General features: G+C 51.2%; 2 protein-coding genes across 5 annotated transcripts in view; both read left to right on the top strand.

Moving 5' to 3' along the window:
• The first annotated feature begins 1,342 nt into the window (after positions 1-1,342).
• TREML2 (triggering receptor expressed on myeloid cells like 2) lies at positions 1,343-13,278 on the top strand. 3 transcript variants are annotated; one of them, XM_064285671.1, is made up of 6 exons: positions 1,343-1,433; positions 2,763-2,871; positions 4,534-4,883; positions 6,668-7,085; positions 8,465-8,571; positions 8,867-13,278. In XM_064285671.1, the coding sequence occupies exons 2-6, from the start codon at positions 2,858-2,860 to the stop codon at positions 8,899-8,901; spliced, it is 924 nt and encodes a 307-aa protein (XP_064141741.1). In that variant the 5' UTR covers positions 1,343-1,433; positions 2,763-2,857; the 3' UTR covers positions 8,902-13,278. The 3 variants fall into 3 exon arrangements, with proteins under 3 accessions (XP_064141741.1, XP_064141752.1, XP_064141750.1); XM_064285682.1 differs by lacking the exon at positions 2,763-2,871 and having other exon boundaries at positions 1,364-1,433; positions 4,563-4,883; positions 8,867-8,982; XM_064285680.1 differs by lacking the exon at positions 1,343-1,433 and having other exon boundaries at positions 1,489-2,871; positions 4,563-4,883.
• A 178-nt stretch (positions 13,279-13,456) lies between these two features.
• The window catches only part of LOC100671519 (trem-like transcript 4 protein), a 16,633-nt gene continuing 10,441 nt past the window's right edge, over positions 13,457-19,648 (top strand). Inside the window, exons 1-4 of one of the 2 annotated variants that reach the window (XM_064285705.1) lie at positions 13,457-13,828; positions 14,124-14,424; positions 16,148-16,223; positions 18,237-18,370. In XM_064285705.1, coding sequence (XP_064141775.1) covers positions 14,184-14,424; positions 16,148-16,223; positions 18,237-18,370 — 451 coding nt within the window. In that variant the 5' untranslated portion in view covers positions 13,457-13,828; positions 14,124-14,183. Of the gene's footprint in view, positions 13,829-14,085; positions 14,425-16,147; positions 16,224-18,236; positions 18,371-19,648 lie in introns of both variants that reach the window. The other variant, XM_023545945.2, reaches the window with a different exon arrangement.

The following is a 19,648-nucleotide window of genomic DNA, read 5'->3' as shown; positions in this document are numbered from 1 at the left end:
GTCAACAAAGATAAAATCTCTTTCGTTTAGGATTTAGGGGTTCAAGCTCAGTCTAGGATGGTGGCCATACATGAGTAAGGACTTTTTGAGTCTTATCTAAGGAGAAGAAAGGTGGCATAGGTGAGCAGGGGAACACACACAGTCCTGGGGGTCCACCTAGGTCCCCATGCTCTAAGGGAGCAGATGACACAGTTACTGGATGTTAGAAGTTCATCCTTCTGATCCTTAGCCCCAGACACTAAGTGAAGGGTGGGGTCTTGGGCCAAATGCTGGGTCATTCCAACTGGAACCGGGTGGCTGTAGAGGCGAGATAGGGTTAAGCAGGAGGAAGTTGAGTGGGCAGGCCCGTGTGCTGGCTGGGGGCCAGAGCAAGGGGAAGAAGGGGCTCGGGGGGCGTGGTTTTTTGAGAAGAGGTGGGTGAGGGGAAGCACTGGTGTGGCTTTAGGAAACCTGCAAGAGGGAGTAGGAGTCTAGAGAGCTGGTGGGTGAGTAGAGACAACAGTAGGAGAAACCAAAAGAGGGATAAAGATATTGAAATATGCTAATAGGGAATAGCTAGAGGCAGCTAGGGGTGTGTGTGTGTGTGTGTGTGTGTGTTTGAGAGAGAGAGAGAGAGAGACCACGTGTGTTTGCACAGGAGCCCCACCCTGAACCCAAACTACATTCTTTGAGTCTTACAATTTGCATCTTTCTCTCCTGTTACTGTACTATGACAAAAATAATATTGCGTATGAATGTGTAAGAGGTTATTTGCAAGAGTGAGCATGAGCGACTGTTGTGACCAGCCAGGAGTCTGGGAGAGAGGCAGGGTGCCACAGTGAGCAAATGAATGGATGAATGAATGCAGGTGACTTTACAAGAACCTCAGTGTAAATGTGTGTATGTGAAAATGTAGGGTCTGAGATCCCCCTCCTCAGCCCCAGAGCCTCTTACCCTAGACCTCTGACCCCAGGGGATTCCAGATAACTCTGAACCTGAGGTTCCAGAAACCTCACACCAGCCTTTTAGATGGATCCCCTGCCTCAGACTAGGAGGCACCCCTATTGGACCAGTTTCTGGGAGGGTCTGACCCCCTGAGCCCTCCCTGGCTGTGGGGCCCCAGACTGGGTGGAGCAGCCACACCTGCCTGAAGTTCTGAGGAAGAGGGCGGAAACAGCCTTGGGGCCACCCTTGTGATAGGCTCTGCAGGCCCCTGCGGTCTGCTAGTTGTAGTGGGTCCCACAGTTTCCTCACTTCCCTAAATGGGCAATTTCACTTTCAGAACCCCAGGGTGTTCCCTGCCAGGCTCAGGTGGCAAGGTCTCGTGTCAGCCTGGAGCGCTAAACTTGGATCCCCAGGGTGCACTGGCCCCTGTGACTGTCCCCAACTGGATAGAGCCATGGCCCCCACATTCCTGCTGCTGCTGCTGCTGTGGCTACCGGGTGGTGCCTCAGGTAAGAGGAGAAGGGGGATAATGGGCTGGCTTGGGGTGGGGGAGGGGATGGCTAAGGGGATGGGAGCTCAGAGCCTCTACCTATACCCTCCATCCCTGCTTTTTCTTGCCCAATTATCTTGTTTAGTGTTTTGTGGGGTCAGGGGAGGGAGAAGGATGTTGGGGCTGATCTAGTAGCTCTTCACCAGAGCCCAGTGAGAAGGGTACATCCTAATATCTGGCCCCCAGCAAAACTAACCCAGGCCTCATGAGCTTAGATAATGCTCTGCCCCCCTCTGCATTGGCCCCTTTATCAATTGGCTAGGTTTCCTTAGGGCCTCAAACCAGGGACACTCAATTTCTTCATGCAAAAAAGGCTTCTTTGCTTGGCCTCTGTCAGGAAAGCTCTGCTTGATTCTGACAACGGCCGTTGCATCACGGTGGGGAGGGGTTTAAACTCTCTTTTTCTTAGAATGCTGATGCCATATCCTGTCTCTGCCCCCTGTTCTGAGGGGAACCAATCCCTAAGACTGCTCCCATCCCGCAGCTACTGATGCTCCTAAAGGGGCCCTACCCAGGCCTGCCACCCTTGCTGCCATGGCAACCAAGTTGCCACTTCCTGCTCTGCTCTGGGCATGGTGGGGGTTGGAGAAACCCACTCCCCATTCTCTGTTCGAGGGGTGGAAGGTGTAGACACTTATGACCACAGTACCCTGGAGACCCTTTCCAAGGTCACTCCACCCATGCGCCTCTCCTGGAGGGACCTGAGAGTTATCTTTCTGGGCAGAAGGGTGTCTCCCCTGTGTGGAGAAATCTGACAATAATTGAGTTGGGTCATTGGGTTTAGCTTGCCAGGAGCAAAGTAGCACTCAGAGAGGATATTACCTTACTCAAAACTTTCACTGTGGCGGAGGCCGGGTTGGAAACTTCGGTAGATGTCCTGCGTGTCACAGCTCCATTAAGAAGGCTGGAGCAACCTCTATTTGGGAAAAGGAAGCACGTGCTGAGCACCTGCTCTGATCTAGGCACTGTCCTGGTGCATAGTTCTCACAGCCAGACCGTGAGGGAGGTAATATTATTCCCAACTGACAGATAAACTGAGGCTCAGAGATCTTAAGTGATCTGCTCATGTAGCTAGTAAGTAATAGAATCACTGTTTCAACCCATGTTTATTCCGACTTCAAACTGTATGCTCTTTCCACTCTACCCTACTGGGGAGAAACTTCATTTTTTTTTTGTTTGCAGGATGCTTTGGGGATGGACTATTAGGGGAGCAAGCGCTGAGCTTGTGGGAGACAGAGGGGTGGAGCGAGCCCACCACAGCTTACCTTCTCTCTCCTTGTCCCCAGAGGCACCCTCCCCAGTTCTGCTTTCTTCCCACTAGAGCGTGGTTTATGAGGTGCACAGAATATATCTCAGTCACCATTGTCGCACTGAGCGCAGCACATGGTAGATGAACGGTGGGTAGTTGTGGAATCCTGTGGTTTGTGCTATTGGTAGTTTATATGTACTTTGGGCATGCTTAATCTATGGGTTTTGTGTAAATAGGGTATTTCAAATTAAACACCACTTAGAATGATCTAAGGGAGCCCTGGTGGTACAGTGACTAAGCACTCAGCTGTTGACCAAAAAGTTTAGCTGTTTGAACCCACCAGCTGCTCCATGTAAGAGAGAAGCGGCAATCTGCTTCCATGAAAGTTTATAGGCTTGGAAACCCTATGGGGCAGTTCTCCTTTGTCCTATGAGGTAGCAACAGGTTTGGAGTTTTCTGGTTTCGAATGAACTAAGGCAGCTTACTATTTAAAAGCTCACTACTGTGAACCTCGTAGCCCTGGTGGTACAATGGTTAAGTGCTTGGCTGCTAACCCAAAGGGTGGTGGTTGTAACTCACCCAGTGACTTTGCAGGAGAAAGACCTGCTTCTGAAAAGATTGTTGCTGTTGTACGTCGTTGAGTCAATTCCATAAACGTTAAAAAAATCCCGTTGCCATCAAGTCAATTCCTATAGTGAGCCTATAGGATAGAGTAGAACTGCCCCATAGGGTTTCCAAAGCTGTAATCTTTGCAAGAGCAGATTGCCAGCTCTTTTCTCATGTACAGTCACTGGTAGGCTTGAACTGCCAACATTTTGGTTAGCAGAAAAGTGCTTTAACCATTGTGCCACCAGGGTTCACTCTATAAAGATTAAAAAAAAAATTTTTTTTTTTTTTTTTTAAATATTACAGCCTATAAAACCCTATGTGGGCAGTTCTACTCTGTCACATGGAGTCACTATGAGTTGAGATTGACTTGATGGCCCCTAACAACAACAACAGTGAACCTATTTGTGATATACATAACCAGTCTTCATTTTCTCAAATAATTGGGTTGTCTTACCTTTTCAGAGCACCTAAGTTGTTTGAGCTCTGAAACGTTGTAACTTAATGACTTCTGCTGTGCGTATGTCTCATTGAGGGCAGTACCTGTGTCTTTCTAACACGACTGGGAATTCCTGACAGCGAGGCTTAATACTCTCCCATCAGAATAGACAATCCCATGAGGGAAGGGGCTATGTCTGATGGGCTCCCTGAGTGTAAGGACTGCGTTTCCTCCTTTAGACTGGAGGCTCCCTGAGGGAGGGCTATGCCTGTGTCTCCACCATCAGATTGGGGGGATGTCTCTGAGGTCAAGCCCTGTTTCTCCTTCATCAGTTCAGGACTCCCCAAGAATGAAGGAATATTGTCTCCCCCATTAGTCTGGGAACTCTCAGGAGGCAGGGCTTATGCCTCCTCCAACTGACTGGGACTCCCTGAGGGCAGGGCTCCCTGAAGGCAGAGCTGTGTCTCTCCCTCAGGCTGGGGCTCCCTGAGGGCGAGGCTGTGCCTCCCTTCAGACTGGGGCTCCCTGAGGGCAGGGCTGTGTCTCATCCTCAGACTGGGGCTCCCTGAGGGCAGGATTGTGTCTCCCCCTCAGACTGGGGCTCCCTGAGGGCAGGGTTGTGTCTCCTCTAGACTGGGGCTCCCTGAGGGGAGGGTTGTGTCTCCCTCTCAGACTGAACTCTTCGACAGCAGAGCAATATCAGTGCTCTCGCCTTTCGCCACCAGTTTTCGGTTTCAGGATGCCTCATTCCTCCTCTCTTACCAGACCTTGCTCAACAAGGCATGTCTCCCTAGGTCCCCTGGCTGAGAATACATACACCAAAGTGCAGCACTGGGAGGGAGAGACGCTGTCTGTGCAGTGCCCCTACAAGAATCGCAAAAATCACTTGGAGGGCAAGGTTTGGTGCAGGGTCAGGAGGAAGAAGTGTGAGGCGGGGTTCACCCGGGTCTGGGCACAGGAGCCCCACTACCTGCTGCAAGACGATGCCCAGGCCAAAGTGGTCACCATCACCATGGCGGCCCTCAGACCCCAGGACTCCGGCCGATACTGGTGCATGCGGAACAGCTCCCGGACCCTCTACCCCTTGATGGGCATCCTACTAGAAGTGTTTCCAGGTGAGTGGGCCTGGGATGGCTGGGGGCGTCCTCCTTTCCCTGGGTCCCTCCAGCCCCTGGGTGGCCATCGTTTAGAAGCACTCTGCTAACATCAGGCTTAATAAGAAGAATAATGAATAATAATCATGTTGCACCTGAGGGTTTGCAGAGTTCTTTTACAGACACCCTCTGATTTGATCTTCTTGGGTATTATTGTCAAAATTTTATAAGTGAAGAAAGCAAGCTTGTTTAGTGTCAGAGAGCTAGCAGATGGCAGAGCCGGGATTCGAACTCAGAACTCTTTGATTTTTTTTTTAATTCCACTGTCTGTTCAACATATATTTATCGAATGCTTACTATGGCCTGGAAACCCTGGTAGCGTAGAGGTTAAGTGCTACAGCAGCTAACCAAACGGTCAGCAGTTTGAATCTGCCAGGCGCTCCTTGGAAGCTCTATGGGACAGTTCTACTCTGTCCTATAGGGTCACTATGAGTCGGAATCGAGTCCACGGCACTGGGTTTGGTTTTTTGGTTTGGTACTATGACCTGGCACTATTCTAGGCTCTGAGGATACAGCGGTGGGCAAAACAAACACTGTGATGAACTGGAGGGTAACTCAGTGGTGGGGGGCGTGGGGTAACTGAAGTACCACCGATCAGAAAAGAACCTCCCTGAATCGATGTCCTCAAGCAGATTCTGAATGAGGAGAGTTCTCTAGCCCTATCAAAATCTGGGTGCTTCGAAGAGCATTCCAGGTGGGGAGAACTGTAGATTCAAAGGTCCTGCAGTGAGAAGGAGCTTGGTGTGTATGAGGAAGGCCTGTGTGGCTGGTCCACACTGAGTGCGAGGGAGGGTGATAGGAGCTGAGACTGGAGTGTCAAGCAGCATCCCTAAGGCTCCCTCCCCTCCCACCACCACCACACACACACAAAACCGTTGTTACGGAGTTGATTCTGACTCCATGTGTTTGCTGCGATGACTCAAAACCCCTGCAGTTCTTCCCTCTTCCACCACCCGAAACTTCAGGCTTCTTTTAGGAAACAGGATGGTAAAGGGCTGGGTTGATGGCTGAGGATAGCAGGACCAGTTCAGATGTGTCTTGGTAATCCCCAAGGAAGGCGTCTGACTCTAACTGATCACAGCGTTTTTTTTTGTTTTTGGAATTTGGGATCCTTGGTGCCTCCTTGTCTTCACCTCTGGATCCTAGTCACCAGTTACGGAGCAGCTAGAAAAGTCCCTGCTCAACATCATGTTATAGGAACCTCTTTGACCCACAGGAATGAGGAGGATCTTGAAAGTGACAAGCGAGAGATGGGGATGGTGAGGGGATGTCTCCTGAGAGCAGGTGAACTGATAGGACAGGCTAAAGAAATTGGGCAAGTCTCTTCCTTTTTTGGAGTCTCTGAGTGGTATAAATGGCTAATGCGTTCAACCGCTAACTGAAAGGTTGGAGGTTCAAATCCATCCAGAGGTGCATCAAAAGAAAGGCCTGGGGGTTTACGTGTGAAAAATCAGCCACTGAAAACTCTCTGGAGCACAGTTCTACTCTGATACACATGGAGTCACCAGGAGTCAACGTCAACTCCATGGCAACTGGTCTTTGGTTTTCTTCCTTCTTTAGTGTGCCTACTTCTTCCTGGCATCACCCTCTAGACAAACACATACCTGGTCACTCAGCAGAGAAGAATCCTATGCCTAAGGTCAAGGAGGGGAGAAGGGGACAGGTCCCCATCCCAGCATCTGGACAACTGCTTCCAGCACCAAGGCCTGAGTCAGTCTAAAGCTCCCTTCTTTCTGGTTCCTCAGCTCCCACAACTGAGAGGAACACTCCTCTGACGCATCTGTCCAACATCCTCAAGGGTGGAATGGTTTTGGCAACGGGCCGGACCCCCACCTCTGGCTCTGATGCACCGTTCAACACAAGCATGACCCTGTTCACAGCTGGACTCCTGACCGTGGCCAGCATCTTGCCTTCCACTGCCCCAGGGACCATTGGACCAACCCCCATGGTGGGCCACAGCTTCACTGGAACCACTCCCACCACCACAGGGGGCAGGACGACCATGGGATCCCAGACAGTGACTGAGTCTCCCAGCAGTGCCCAGACTTCCTCTGTAGGCCAAGTGCCCATCTCCACCAAGTCTGTGCCCCCAAGCACCAGATTGCCCACCACGGGAACATGCCACACCAGGAAAGCTCTTCTCAACAAATTACCCCCTATCAGGTACCTGGTGGCCTGGGGCTGGGTGACATTTTCCCAGATATGGCAATAGCTCTTGGTGCCTGAACAGACCTCAAGAGGCAAATCTTATACCAGACCTGGCCCTTCACTCCCTAAGAACTCACCTGGGACCAGTTGCTGAATGGGAGGGAGGGTGAGAGGTAGGAAACGGGAAGGCGGGATGGAGAGCGTAACATATAGAATGGTGGTAGGTATGAGGGTAGGGGATGAGATCAGCATGAAGAGGCTGGGGATGGAGAGGAGAGAGAGCCAGGATCAGGCTCAGGAAGTGGAAAAGAAACAAGTTACCGAGTTGACTCTCACTCATGGTGATCGCATGTGTGTCAGAGTAAAATTGTGCTCCACAGGATTTTCTATAGCTGATTTTTTGGAAGTCACCAGGCATGTCTTCCAAGGTGCCTTTGGGTGGACTTGAAAGTCCAGCCTTTCAGTTAGCAGCCTAGTGCACTAACTGTTTGCACCAATCAGGGATTCCCAGTGGGAAACAGGAGATGCTTTAATTTGGGTTCTCTCAGCAATAGGTCCTGAGACAAGGATTCGTGTGCGTGCCCCTCATGTGGGAGAAGGGAACACTGGAAAGAGGGTGGAGAAGTGAGACAGGGCAGGGGAGACAGCCAACAAAGAATACTTAATCCAGCTGCCACCACTGTGGGAAATATGAGCCTAATCCCACCAGGGAAACTCTAGGATCCAATGTTGAACACTACCTCAGAGATATTCCCCCGGAAGAGCAAGGGAGCTGGGGTATTGATACACCAACTCCTGTTGGTCATCAGAGGAGGGCTACCTGCTAGGTGGGTGGCAAAGAGGGCTCTGTGGACAAGGGAAAGACCTCAGGTAAAACAAAAAAGGAGGTGCAGGGACCAGTGTATGCTGAAGTGATACAGGCAAGGGGACGTGGGTGGGGCACGCACAGCCTTTACTACAGAGGCTGGAGATGGGAAGAGGCAGCCTTAGTCCCTGTGAGGACAGCAGGACCTTGATCTCTTCAGCCACAAACGGGGGTCTCTAGAATACTTCTTCTCACCCATGAGCAGATTTGGGGAGCATAGTGGAGGGGAAGAGCTGAGGTAGAGAGGTGCTCCCTTTTGCCAGAGGACTATCAGGAGAAGGCCTTTGCCCCCAAGGACTCTCTGAAATTATTCCTGGGTCATTTCTGACTAACTTCCTCCCCTGAGCTCTGAGATCCTCATTTGCTTCCCTGACAGCTGGGTTCTTAGAGAACAGAGGCCATCTCTCTTGAGAGGAGCACTATCAGGGTGTCTGTGGTAGAATCTCCCCTGCCCAGCTCCTCCTGGGCATCATGGATCAGGGCGGGGGACACTGAGGCTCACTTCCTGCCATTCTCCCCATCTTCTCAGGCACCAGGACTCTGATCCCACCGTGCTTGCAGTGGTGCTGGCCCTCCTCCCCGTGCCTGTGCTGTTGGTCATCTTCTATGGGCTTTGGAAGAGGAGACACACGGGCAGTGAGTACAGCCCCCCTCCCAGCCAGAGTGCAGGGCCCTGGGGCTTCACATACTTTCTAAGACACCTTCCTGCACTGTGTCTGTGACACCCAATCCCCAGGCAATGTGTCTCTCGGCCTGTGTCCAGTCATGAGGACCACGAGGGCACCCAGCAAGGGAGGAGGGAAGGCAGGAAGGGACAGCACGGCATAGTCCCAAGGGGATGGCCTGCCAGGAGCCAGAGGGCAGAGCCAGACCAGGGGCTGGGGCTGGGCCGGGAGCACAGCCCTTCTTTATCTCTCTCCCTGGCCCATAGGCTACAGCTTGTACAGTGGTCCTGCTGGACCCTAGAAGGACACGCCCAGACCAGAGCCCCTGTGAAAGCTGACTTGGTCTGAAACCATCTAACTGTGCAGAAGGGGCACTTCTCCCAGAGGGGTCCCAGGAGTCCAGAGAAGAAGTGAAGATGGGGACTTGTTTGGACCAGAGCAAGCCTGGGATATGAGGATGCACGTAACGCTGAAATCGGCCTTCCTAAAAACACAGGCTGCTGTCTGCCCATGCCAGGGGCCAGCAGCCTGACCCACTCCGTGGTGAACTCTCCTGGGCCCTGAATGTTTTCCTGGGCTACCAGGAAGCTGGGGAGGGGCCCAGAGCAGAGGCCCAGGCAGGAAGTTCTGGGGAAAGCCTCCGAGAGGATCCTGCTCAGAGCCACAGACCACAGCCCTAGCTGGATGGCAGAGAAGCCCTAAGAGGTCGTTTTGCAGGCAAAGCCTGAGCCCTGTCTGCCTGAGGACCCCTTGGTATCAAGCGAAGGGAAGGGAGGGGCGGGTAGCTAGAGCTGCCCTCTTCCCACCTGGGACCAGTGTGTCCTCAGCTCCCCCAAGCTACCCTGTGAACTTGGGAAAGAAAACTGGGCTCGTGAGCCTCCAAGGCAGCCAATGTCCCTTGGGCCATGTCCTGGGGGGAGGAACAGACTAGTCGCTAGGGGTCCATAGAGGGTCGGCAGCAAGAGATCCCAGAGCTCTCTAGACCCACTCCCCCACCCCCGACCGTGTGTCCTCTGTGCTCTGACCTGGCTGTCACTTATCTCCTGGGAACTCACCTGCCCCCTGCCGCCATCTGCTCACATCCCCTCCTGGGAGCAGTGGTGTTATCTATGGCAATTAGTTTTAGATTGCTGAATGATCTCTCACAGCTGTGGATGGAAACTGTGATGGCCAATAGAAACTGCTCATTGGCGCCCCTGGTGGCACCCAGGGCATGTGCCATATCTTAGATAGGCCTCTGGCTGGGAGAACCCCCTGGGTGCAGGGCCAGCCTCTCCCCAGACTGGGGTGCAGAGTCTGAATTTGGGGCTCACTCTTAGTTTCCACACCTGGGATCCAGGATTGAGCTCCTGGAGGGGACTGAGGCCCCCAGCAGAGCCCACACCCAGGGGCACCTGAGATCCCAGATCTGTGTGTGTTGGGGGGGGGTGGGGGTTCAACCCACAGGCTGTGTTGGGGAGACCATGGCTCAGAGAAGGGGTGCATGTCCTCCCCTTCTGTGGGCTCACTCTTCCCTGGCAAGGGAGGACCTACTCGTGACACAGCAGAGACAATTCAGAGAACGCCACAGCCTCTATGGCTGGCCTGGTTTGGGGCAGGGGAAATGGAGCCCAACTAACCTCTGGCCTAGGGTCCAATGGCCAAGGAATCTGTCCCCTATGCCACTGACCCATGGCTCAGACTCTACCTCTACTGCTCAAACCACTGGCCCCATGTCCAGCAGTGAAGACTGGAGGGTATGGATAGGATTCTTCCACTGGAGAGCGGTATCCCTCCAGCCCGAGGACTGGAACAAGTACCTGGGACAGAAGTGACATCACTACTCACGACCCTGGGTCCGGCACCTCCTAGGCAAGAGAGTGAACATCACGGCCAGGAGAATGACTCAGCCGGGGGCTCTGTGGGCAGCTGGTGGGGGCCACTACAGGATGGAAGTAGGGCCAGGGAAAGGGGTCCTGGAGAACAGCAGGGAGGGGGCACTTCTTCCCTATGTCCCGCAGAGGGCAGTAGAGGGAAGAAGCAGACTGAGGAACTGACGGACCGGCCAGAAGACACGCACACGCAGGATGACACCCGTCTCCACCGGCAAACAACCTGCTAAGGAGCATTCTTCTCCTTTAGGAGAGTGTGACCATCACCCTGGTGTGTAGCTAGGAAGGGGCTTAGCTCAGCTGGGGAGCTGACCTTTATTGCGATCCGGTGGTGGCACCATCAACAGCCTGCGGGTGAGATGTGCGGTGGCAGAGCCCTGGAGTGGGTTCAGGACTGGGATCCAGGGATGCCACCCTGTTACTGCGTGACCCCAAACAAGTCATTAACTCTGTTTGGGCCTCGTTTTTCCTCTCTGTGAAAGAAAACAATAATTCCTACCTCTCAAGGTTGTTGTCAGGATGAAACAAAATAACATGAGAGCTGTGCAAACTAAGTAAATGCTTCATAACTGTTCTTCAAATCCTTTTCCAGTTCTAGTATTCCCTTTCCCACATGCTGCATTTAGTCCCTTCAGATCTTGGTCTCCTAATTTGTCCTCTGTCTTCTCACATTCTCTTCTCACTGCTTGGATGTTGGGGCCCCACAACTGCAGCCCTGTGGTGAGGCCCTATTGTAAGGAGGGTCTGGGGTGGGTAGGGAAGTGCCTTTGCAATCAAGACCTGGGCTCAGATTCCCATCTCAGCTCCTCATCTCTGTCTGACCTGACTAAACCTGATTCCTTGTCTGAAAAATAGGTTGGAAGGGAGCTCTGAAGCCCCTCCCACAGTCACTTCCTAGGTGATTAGGTGATAGGACGTGCACATCGCCATGTGGGGCAGGACAAGCAGACCCCACCCCTGTGGTATGTGCACACTGCATTGTGGGGCAGGATAAGCAGCCCCCATGCCCAGGGGACATGCACATGACATGTGGGGTAGGACAAGAAGACCCCTGACCCATGGGACGTGCACACTGCCATGTGGAGTCAGGCAACAAGCATGAGGTAGAAATGGCTGCAAACGGTATCTTTCACTCTGGACCAAAAGGAGTGTGGTGGGTTCTGTGCTTGGCTGCCCAGGATGATGGACTCAGAAATGATGGACTTCTTGCCCAGAGGCTGGGGGTAGTGAGAGCAGAAGGAAGGCCTTAGCTTTCAGTGCCCCTTGAGCATAGCCTCAGCTGCAGACAGCCACCTCGCCAAGGTCAGGGCTCCCTTTCAAGGACAGCCTGCACCCCCTGACTGCAACATACGGTGGAAAGCCCCCACATCCCCTTGCCAACTCAGGGGTGTTGTGAAGGGTGAGTATCTCTAGAACTCCTTGCAAGGTGGCCCAAGCTTCCTTTTGGCCTGTCTTGTAGCCTGACTTCTACCCACTCTTGCTCATCTCTTCCTTCCCAAGGTACTGGCCTGAGAGCACATTGAGCCCCCTGCGCCAATCTCTATCTCAGAGTCGGCTGCCCTGAACCAACATGCAATGCTGAGTTTGTAGAGCATTTCTTCTTTCCTTTGTTGCTTGCCTATTAATTATCAACAGCCAGTGACTAGTGTTTTTCTGTAGTTCATCTAACCACAATACTTTTTTTTTTTTAACCATTTCAACCATTTTTATATGTTGTTGTTGATGTTAGGTGCTGTCAAGTTGGTTCTGACTCATAGCGACCCTATGCACAATAGAACGAAACACTGCCCTGTCCTGTGCCCTCCTCACAATTGTTGCTATGCTTGAGTTCATTGTTGCAACCACTGTGTCAATCCATCTCGTCGAGGGTCTTCCTCTTTTAAGCTGAACATCTACTCTACCAAGCATGATGTCCTTCTCCAGGGACTGGTCCCTCCTGACAACATGTCCAAAGTATGTAAGACGTAGCCTCACCATCCTGGCTTCTAAGGAGCATTCTATTTGTAGTTCTTCCACGACTGATTTGTTCGTTCTTTTGGCAGTCCATGGTGCGTTCGATATTCTTCGCCAACACCACGATTCAAAGGCGTCAATTCTTCTTTGGTCTTCCTTATTCATTGTCCAGCTTTCACATGCATACGGTGCGATTGAAAATACCATGGCTTGGGTCAGGCGTACCTTAGTCCTCAAGGTGACATCTTTGCTTTTCAATGCTTTAAAGAGGTCTTTTGCAGCCGATTTGCCCAGTGCAATGCATCTTTTGATTTCTTGACTGCGGCTTCCATTGGCATTGATTGCTAATCCAAGCAAAATGAAATCCTTGACAACCTCAATCTTTTCTCTGTTTATCGTGATGTTGTTTATTGGTCCAGTTGTGAGGATTCATTAATTACATTCGCCATGTTGTAATGATACTTGTTTTAAAAATGCGCTTGATTAATATGGTCTTTCAACAAATGCTTGTCGATTAATCAGAGTAGCTGGGAGCTGGGGTTAGAGACATGATCTGGGGCTGAGACCCCCTTTCTTCTTCTGCCTTCTCCTCCCCTTGAGACCTGTCTGTCCCCTTCTGCTTTCCGCTCTGATAAGCCTGCTAAAATCTTTTATTGCTCCTAGCTTTTCTCTCTCCCACCTTTTGCCAGAGGCCCTCCCTACACCTCTATCTTCAGCTCCTCTCTCCTCTCCCCTCCAGTCCCCATGGGTAGAGACACAACACTAACCACCAGGATGTCTCGTCATGAGGCTTGACCAACCTAGGCCACCAGTGGGGCTTAGGGCCCTGCTCAGACCTCTCAGTGCCCCCTGACTCCAACACCTATCTCCAGTCTGTGTTTTACTTAGGCGTGGGAAAGTTAAGGCTGGGGAGGAAGTGGTGGTATGGAAAGGAGTGAGAAAGAGAAGAAGTAGTTTTTATTTCACCATCACTTCCTCTTGGGCTTTCACACCCTTTCCGTCTCCAGCGCAGCATGGGGAAATGACTGACAATGAGGAGTACGCTGGACACAGAGTAGCTGAGCAGCAGCACAGAGTCCCCAGGAGCCTCGGTCCAGCTTCAGGGCTGGGGTCGTTCCAGGCCCAGTTGTAGACCCCATGGCCAGGGGAGTCCACATAGAGGCCAAGGCCTCCCTTCCTCCACAGGCCTCCCCCTTCCCACCTGAGGTCTTGCCTTCCTCAGCTCTTCCGTCTCAGACATGCTGGATTTGCTAGACTGAATCCGACCCAGTTCCTGGTTCTCTCTCTTCAGGGGCTTCCCTACCCCCTAGCTTTCCTGTCCCCACCCCAGCTCAAGAAGAGGACCCATGGCCTGGGAAGCCATGTACCTGCTGGCACCTGTCCTGCTGGTGCTCCTGGTCTCAGGTGAGGGGCAGAGGTGGAGGGCAGGGGTCAGAAACAGGGCCAGAGGAGGGGAAGAGGGAGAGGTGAGGTCGTGGGTGAAGGGGACTATTCAGAGGTGACAAATGGGAGGGGGCAGGGTGGCACTGTGACTAGAGGTCTGCTTTGGGCACATTCTGCTCTGGTACAAAAGGGACTGCTCCCAAGGGGGATCCCCATCTCACAACCCTGAATTAGAGGTTGGGCCAAGCCAGGCCCCTGACCTGAAGGCTCATTCTCAGGCTCCCGGGAACAAGAACCAGCGCTAGTGTTGTTGCAGAAACTGGAAGGTGAGAACATCTCCTTGACATGTCCCTACTGGGGCAGGAAAGATTCATACATGGTGAAAATCTGGTGCAAGAAAACATCAGAAAATTCGCGTAACCTATTAGTCACCAGCCCCAGGTCCTGGGCAAAGAAGTCCCGATACTCGATCCAGGATGAACGTAGATTTAGCTACTTCAACATCACCATGACTGGGCTCAGGACAGCGGACTCAGGATTCTATGACTGTGGAATCTACGACTCTTCTCAGTCAGTTGTCTATATTTGCAGAAGCTTCCGTCTGATAGTATCTCCAGGTGAGTTCTTTCCCTTCTCATGTATGGGTCTCAGACTCCCTGAATCACAAGATGTTAGAGCTGGAAAGGACCTTAGAAAATAATTCCCTCTACCCTTCTGTTGAGGGGTATTGGTGCTCAGTGGTAGAATTCTCACCTTCCATGTTGGAAACCCAGCTTTGATTCCCAGCCAACGTACCTTATGTGTAACTACCACCCACCTGTCGGTGGAGGCCTGTGTGTTGCTACGATGGCAAACAGGTTTCAGTGAAGCTTACATACTGAGACAGACTAGGAAGAAAGGCCTGACAATCTACTTCCAAAAATCAGCTGATGAAAGCCCTATGGGTCACAATGGTCTGATCTGCAACCAATCATGGGGATGGCACCCTGAGTCAGGGGCCAACTTGAGGGCAGCTAACAACAACAACAACCCTCTTGTAGCAGAAAACTGGGAACCAGAGAAGGAAAGTCCCTTGCCCAAGGTCACCCGCTGGTTAATGGTAGAACCAGCGCCAGTCTCAAGCCTACCGGCTTTTTGCTGCTGCTTCCTTACACATCATATGTGTTCCTCTTAACATTTTTGTTGCTACTCACAGGCCTCCTCAGTATATTGACAATGATCTTAAAGCCTCCCCATGCTAAAGAACAGCCAGCTTAATGGTCCATTTCTGGACATCCCTATGCTTGACCGTAACCCCTAATCTTCTCTCAAAGGGCTGTGCTGGAGATGGGCTACAAGGTAATTGGGTGGGGCCGAGGAATGGGGACAGACAAGGACATAGCTGGGTAGTGAGGCACACATGAAACTCAGGGGTAAGGCAAGGTGGTGTAGCAGCCTAGGGCTTAGCAGTCCTGGGTCCTCACCCTGGACCTGCCCCTAAAAGTTGAGAGAACTTGAACCTCAGAATGGGAAGTTTGGGGTTACCACTAACCCTGAGGCTCAGGTATTGCTCCCAAAAGCCGCAGAGTTGCAAAGCTCTGCTGCATTTCTTTGTGATGGTTTGGGCTGGAAAGGCACCTTCCCAGGCCTCCTTTCTGGTGCTGACTTTGCCCAGACAACTCATCATCTAGAGGACCCAGGTCAGCTTCTTGGTCTTTCACTGCCCAAGCTTTGTCTCAATGCCCACTCCACGAAGGGCAGAGGGCTAGGCTCTGGAAGCCTTGAGATCCAACCTGTGCTGGAGTAGCCCACAGCCCAGCGGGGAAGACAGACAAGTCAATAAAAGGTTACGACGCAGAGTGGTAAGTACTGTATCAGGAGCATGCTGAACAGATGCCCAGCGAAGGGAGGGATTCAGTTGCTAGAGAAGACCAGGGGTGTGGATCCTCCTGGAAGACTCCCCAGAGGAGGTGATACTACCTGGGTCTGGTTGGATAGGCAGAAACTTATCCAGGAGAGAAAACAGGGGTTGTAGGAGAAGGCATTACAGATCAAAAGTGCGTGGCCCATTCAAAGTCAGTGAAAACAGAAGACAGCATAGATCTAACCATTATACAAGCGGCGGTATGACACTCAGTCTGAAGCTACTCTCACATATTCTGGCATTTACGATGCTGGAAATCCAACACAACTCAGGACAAGGCCACCATTCATTTGCTGGGAATGTGGTGATTCTCAGAGTCCTCGCCTGGCCCAGGGCCACCCGTGGGACCTCCCACTCAAGGCTGGGTTGGGAGCGGGCAGCCTTGGGGGTGTGGGGCAAACAGATGGGAGGACTCTCCTCACTGTCGTCTCCCACAGCTTCAACCCTGTCCACCACCAGGAGCACTGTGACGACCACAGTCTGGGCCTCTGCCACCAGCCTTTCCACTGACAGGTACTGCCACCGTCCCTGTTCCCCCAGCCTCCATTTCCTCCCACCCTTGGCCCCTGTGCCAAATTACCTCCAGCAATACATTCCCAGGAAGAAAGGCCTGGTGATGTCCTTCTGGAAAGTCAGCCATTGAGAACCCTATGGAGTACAGTTCTACTCCGACACACATGAGCTTGCCATGAGTCGGAGCCTACTTGAGGGCAACTGGAAAAAAACAAAAACAAACAAACAAAAATTCCCATAGATACTTGGTTCTTGGAGGATGGATTGGGAGTCAAACTTGTCACTTTAGGTCACTTTACCTCTCTGAGCCTCAGTTTCCTTACCTGAAAATGGAACCAATAACTTTCTCACCTTACAACAGGGTTCCTTACCCTTGGTACTGTTGATAATTGGGACTGGAAAATTCTTTGTTGGGGTGGGAGGCTGTCTTGTACATTGTAGATATTTAGTAGCAATCCTGACCTCTACCCACTAGATGCCAGTAGCACCACTACCCCCAGTTACGACAACTATAAATGTCTCCAGATATTGCCAAATGTCCCCTGGGGGGAAAAATTGCCCCGATTGGGGGGCCACTGCTTACAGGGTTGTTGTGAGGATGAAACAAGGCTGTGGATTCAAAGGGCTTAGTACAGTGCCAGGCACATGACTGGGGCTGCTGCTTTTTCCTCTTTGCCGCTTCAAGCCCTTCTCTGTGTTTCAGGAAGAGCAGAGAAGCTACCACAGAGCCACCAAGAGTTTAGGGAAAGGGCATACTCTGGTTACTCCAGCGTGTGCCTGACTTCTTTTCTACCCCTGCCTGGTGGTTTTCAGGCTCCAGCCACTGTAACTGGCATGACAGACGTTTCTCTTCTGGCCTCTGGCCTCCGCTCACCCTCTCTCCACCCACCATCACTGTAGATGGTGCTCTTGCAAACCACAGTTCTTTGCTTCAAGGGATTAAACCAGAAACCCAGTGGTGCTGGTCAACTGAGCTGAGTGATGTCCCTCTCCCCCTTTGACCAATGACATCCCCAGACACATTCTCTAAGAGCCTGCTATGGGATCAACAGCTATTTTAAAGCATAGATGTGAATGTTAGGGGGTAGGGAGATTAAATAAATTGAAGAGAAACAACTAGAATAGAAATAACGAGAATGTTGACAGAATGACAAGAATGTAACCCATGTCACTGGTCATTATGTCTAGAAACTGGGGAATGGGAGTGAGTTTTGTTGTGTATATTTTCACCTAAAATTAAATTAAATTAAAAGAAAGAAAAGAACCTGCTATGGTGTAAGAAGGAGTCCCTGGGTGGTTTAAAGGGTGAATGAGATTGGCTGCTAACCCAAAAGTCGGAGGTTCGAGTCCAGCCAGAGGCACCTTGGAAGACAGGTGTGGTGATGTACTTCTGAAAAATCATTCCCTGAGAACCCTAAGAACACAGCTCTACTCTGACACACACATGGAGTCGTCGTGAGTCGGAGTCTACTTGACAGCAACTGTCAACTGATATGGTGTAAGAAAGTCTACCATAGTGTCTTTCCTTTGACTTAAGACAGTGTCTTCAGAACGGCCTATAAAAATGCATTTATTATCTGGCAGAGCTCTGCTTGTCAAATGACACCCGTATTCTCTGAGAACTAATTCCGCCTCACAGAGAAGGGGTGAGGCTGAGGAGCTGGAACAAAGAACGGTTAAGGGAAAGATGCTGGGAGAGGTGAGCACAGATCCTACAATAGGCATCCAGAAAGAAAGTTAAGGAACAACAGTTAGAGAGGGGAAAGGAGCAAAGACTGAGGCATCATCAGTGTTTCTGTTTGACAGAGAAAGAAACAAGCCCAGAGAGAAGGCCTGACTTGCCCACAACTACAAAGGCTATTGAGTCAGAGCCCTTGACCGAAGGGCTGCCTCCTGATCATTTTAGCAGGAGGGCCCTCAGGAGAGCTGGGAGGATCTGTCATGGGGTGGGGTGGTGAACCTGGATCTCTCTGCAGGAGGCTGGACTGGGCTCTGACTTTCCTCACTCAACAGGTCTTCATTTCCAAGCCCTCCAGGCAACTGGAAGTTTGTTGTCTCAGGTGTGGTGGTGGTGGTCCTCTTGCTGCTGGTGCTCACCATCTTCATGATCCTCTACCTCAGGAAAGCCCGAGGAAGAGCCGGGAAAGGTAACCACACACTGGCACTGAGAGGCCGCCCAAGTAAGCTGTGAGGTCATGGCTTATTACCTCCATTTTACCATCGAGGAAACAGAGGCCCAAGGGGTGACATGGGCAGAATTTCCTGGGGACCTAACCTGGCTCACCTCCTGCTTAGCTAATGTGGCAGGCTCGGTGGCCCTGAGGATGGACCAGCTCTCTTCAGAGGTTTGAGATCACCTCATCTAAAGCCAGTTCAGTGCAGCGCTCATTTGCCTAGGAGTTCCTGGGTGGTGCAAATGGTTAAAGCATTCAGCTGCTTACCAAAAGGTTGGCAGTTTGAGTCCACCCACAGGCTCCTTGGAAGAAAGGCTTGGCAATCTACTTCTGAAAAATCAGCCATTGAATCCTTATGGAGCACAGTTCTACTCTAACACACGTGGGGTTACCATGGGTCAGAATCGACTCAGACGTAACTGGTATTATCCATTTTGGATCATATATTATGCCATCTTTTTAGCTAAGAATTTTTTTTAACAAATTCATCTAAAGAATTTTCTGGTCAATAGCATTTTTTTTCTTTTTTTTGCTATCGCTATGAGTCGGATTTGACTCTACAGCACTGGGTTTTTATCATTTTATAATTTGTCTTCCTAAAAGCACTTGGGGAATCCCTGGGTGGTACAAATGGTTAACACCATTGGCTGCTAACAGAAAGATTGGCAGTCGGAGTTCACCCAGAGTTCCCTTGGAAGAAAGGCCTGGTTGATCTAAAAAACAAAAAACAAACTCGTTGCCATTGAGTTGATTCTGACTCATGGTGACCCTATAGGACAGAGTAGAACTCTGCCCCATAGAGTTTCCAGGAATGCCTGGTAGATTCGAACTGCTGACCTTTTGGTAGCAGCCATAGCACTTACCCACTATGCCACCAGGGTTTCCCTCGTTGATCTTTTTCAGAAGTCTGAAAAATCAGCCACTGAAAATCCGATGGAGCACAGTTCTACTCTGACACACATGGGGTCACCATGAGTCAGAATTGACTTGACAGCATCTGGTAGTAGTAAAAGCACTTTAGGGACTTCTCAATCTTCAAATATTTAAGTTTTTAGCATTTTTAACATGCAAAATCTATAACGTTTTGTACAGGGTTTGTCAGAGTAGACCCTTTTGATGACTCCTGCCTTTATTTCTGCTGTTTTTTGTTAGTTGGTTGTTCTGGCACGTATGTACTGTATGTTTACTGTCATTGTAAGGTGTCGTCGAGTCAGTTCCGACTCATGGTGACCCTATGTACAACAGAACGAA

The sequence above is a fragment of the Loxodonta africana genome, chromosome 1 (assembly GCF_030014295.1).
Source record: "Loxodonta africana isolate mLoxAfr1 chromosome 1, mLoxAfr1.hap2, whole genome shotgun sequence".
NCBI lineage: Eukaryota > Metazoa > Chordata > Mammalia > Proboscidea > Elephantidae > Loxodonta > Loxodonta africana.
Note: the sequence above shows the minus strand (reverse complement) of the source record. Positions and strands in the feature narration are given on the sequence as shown.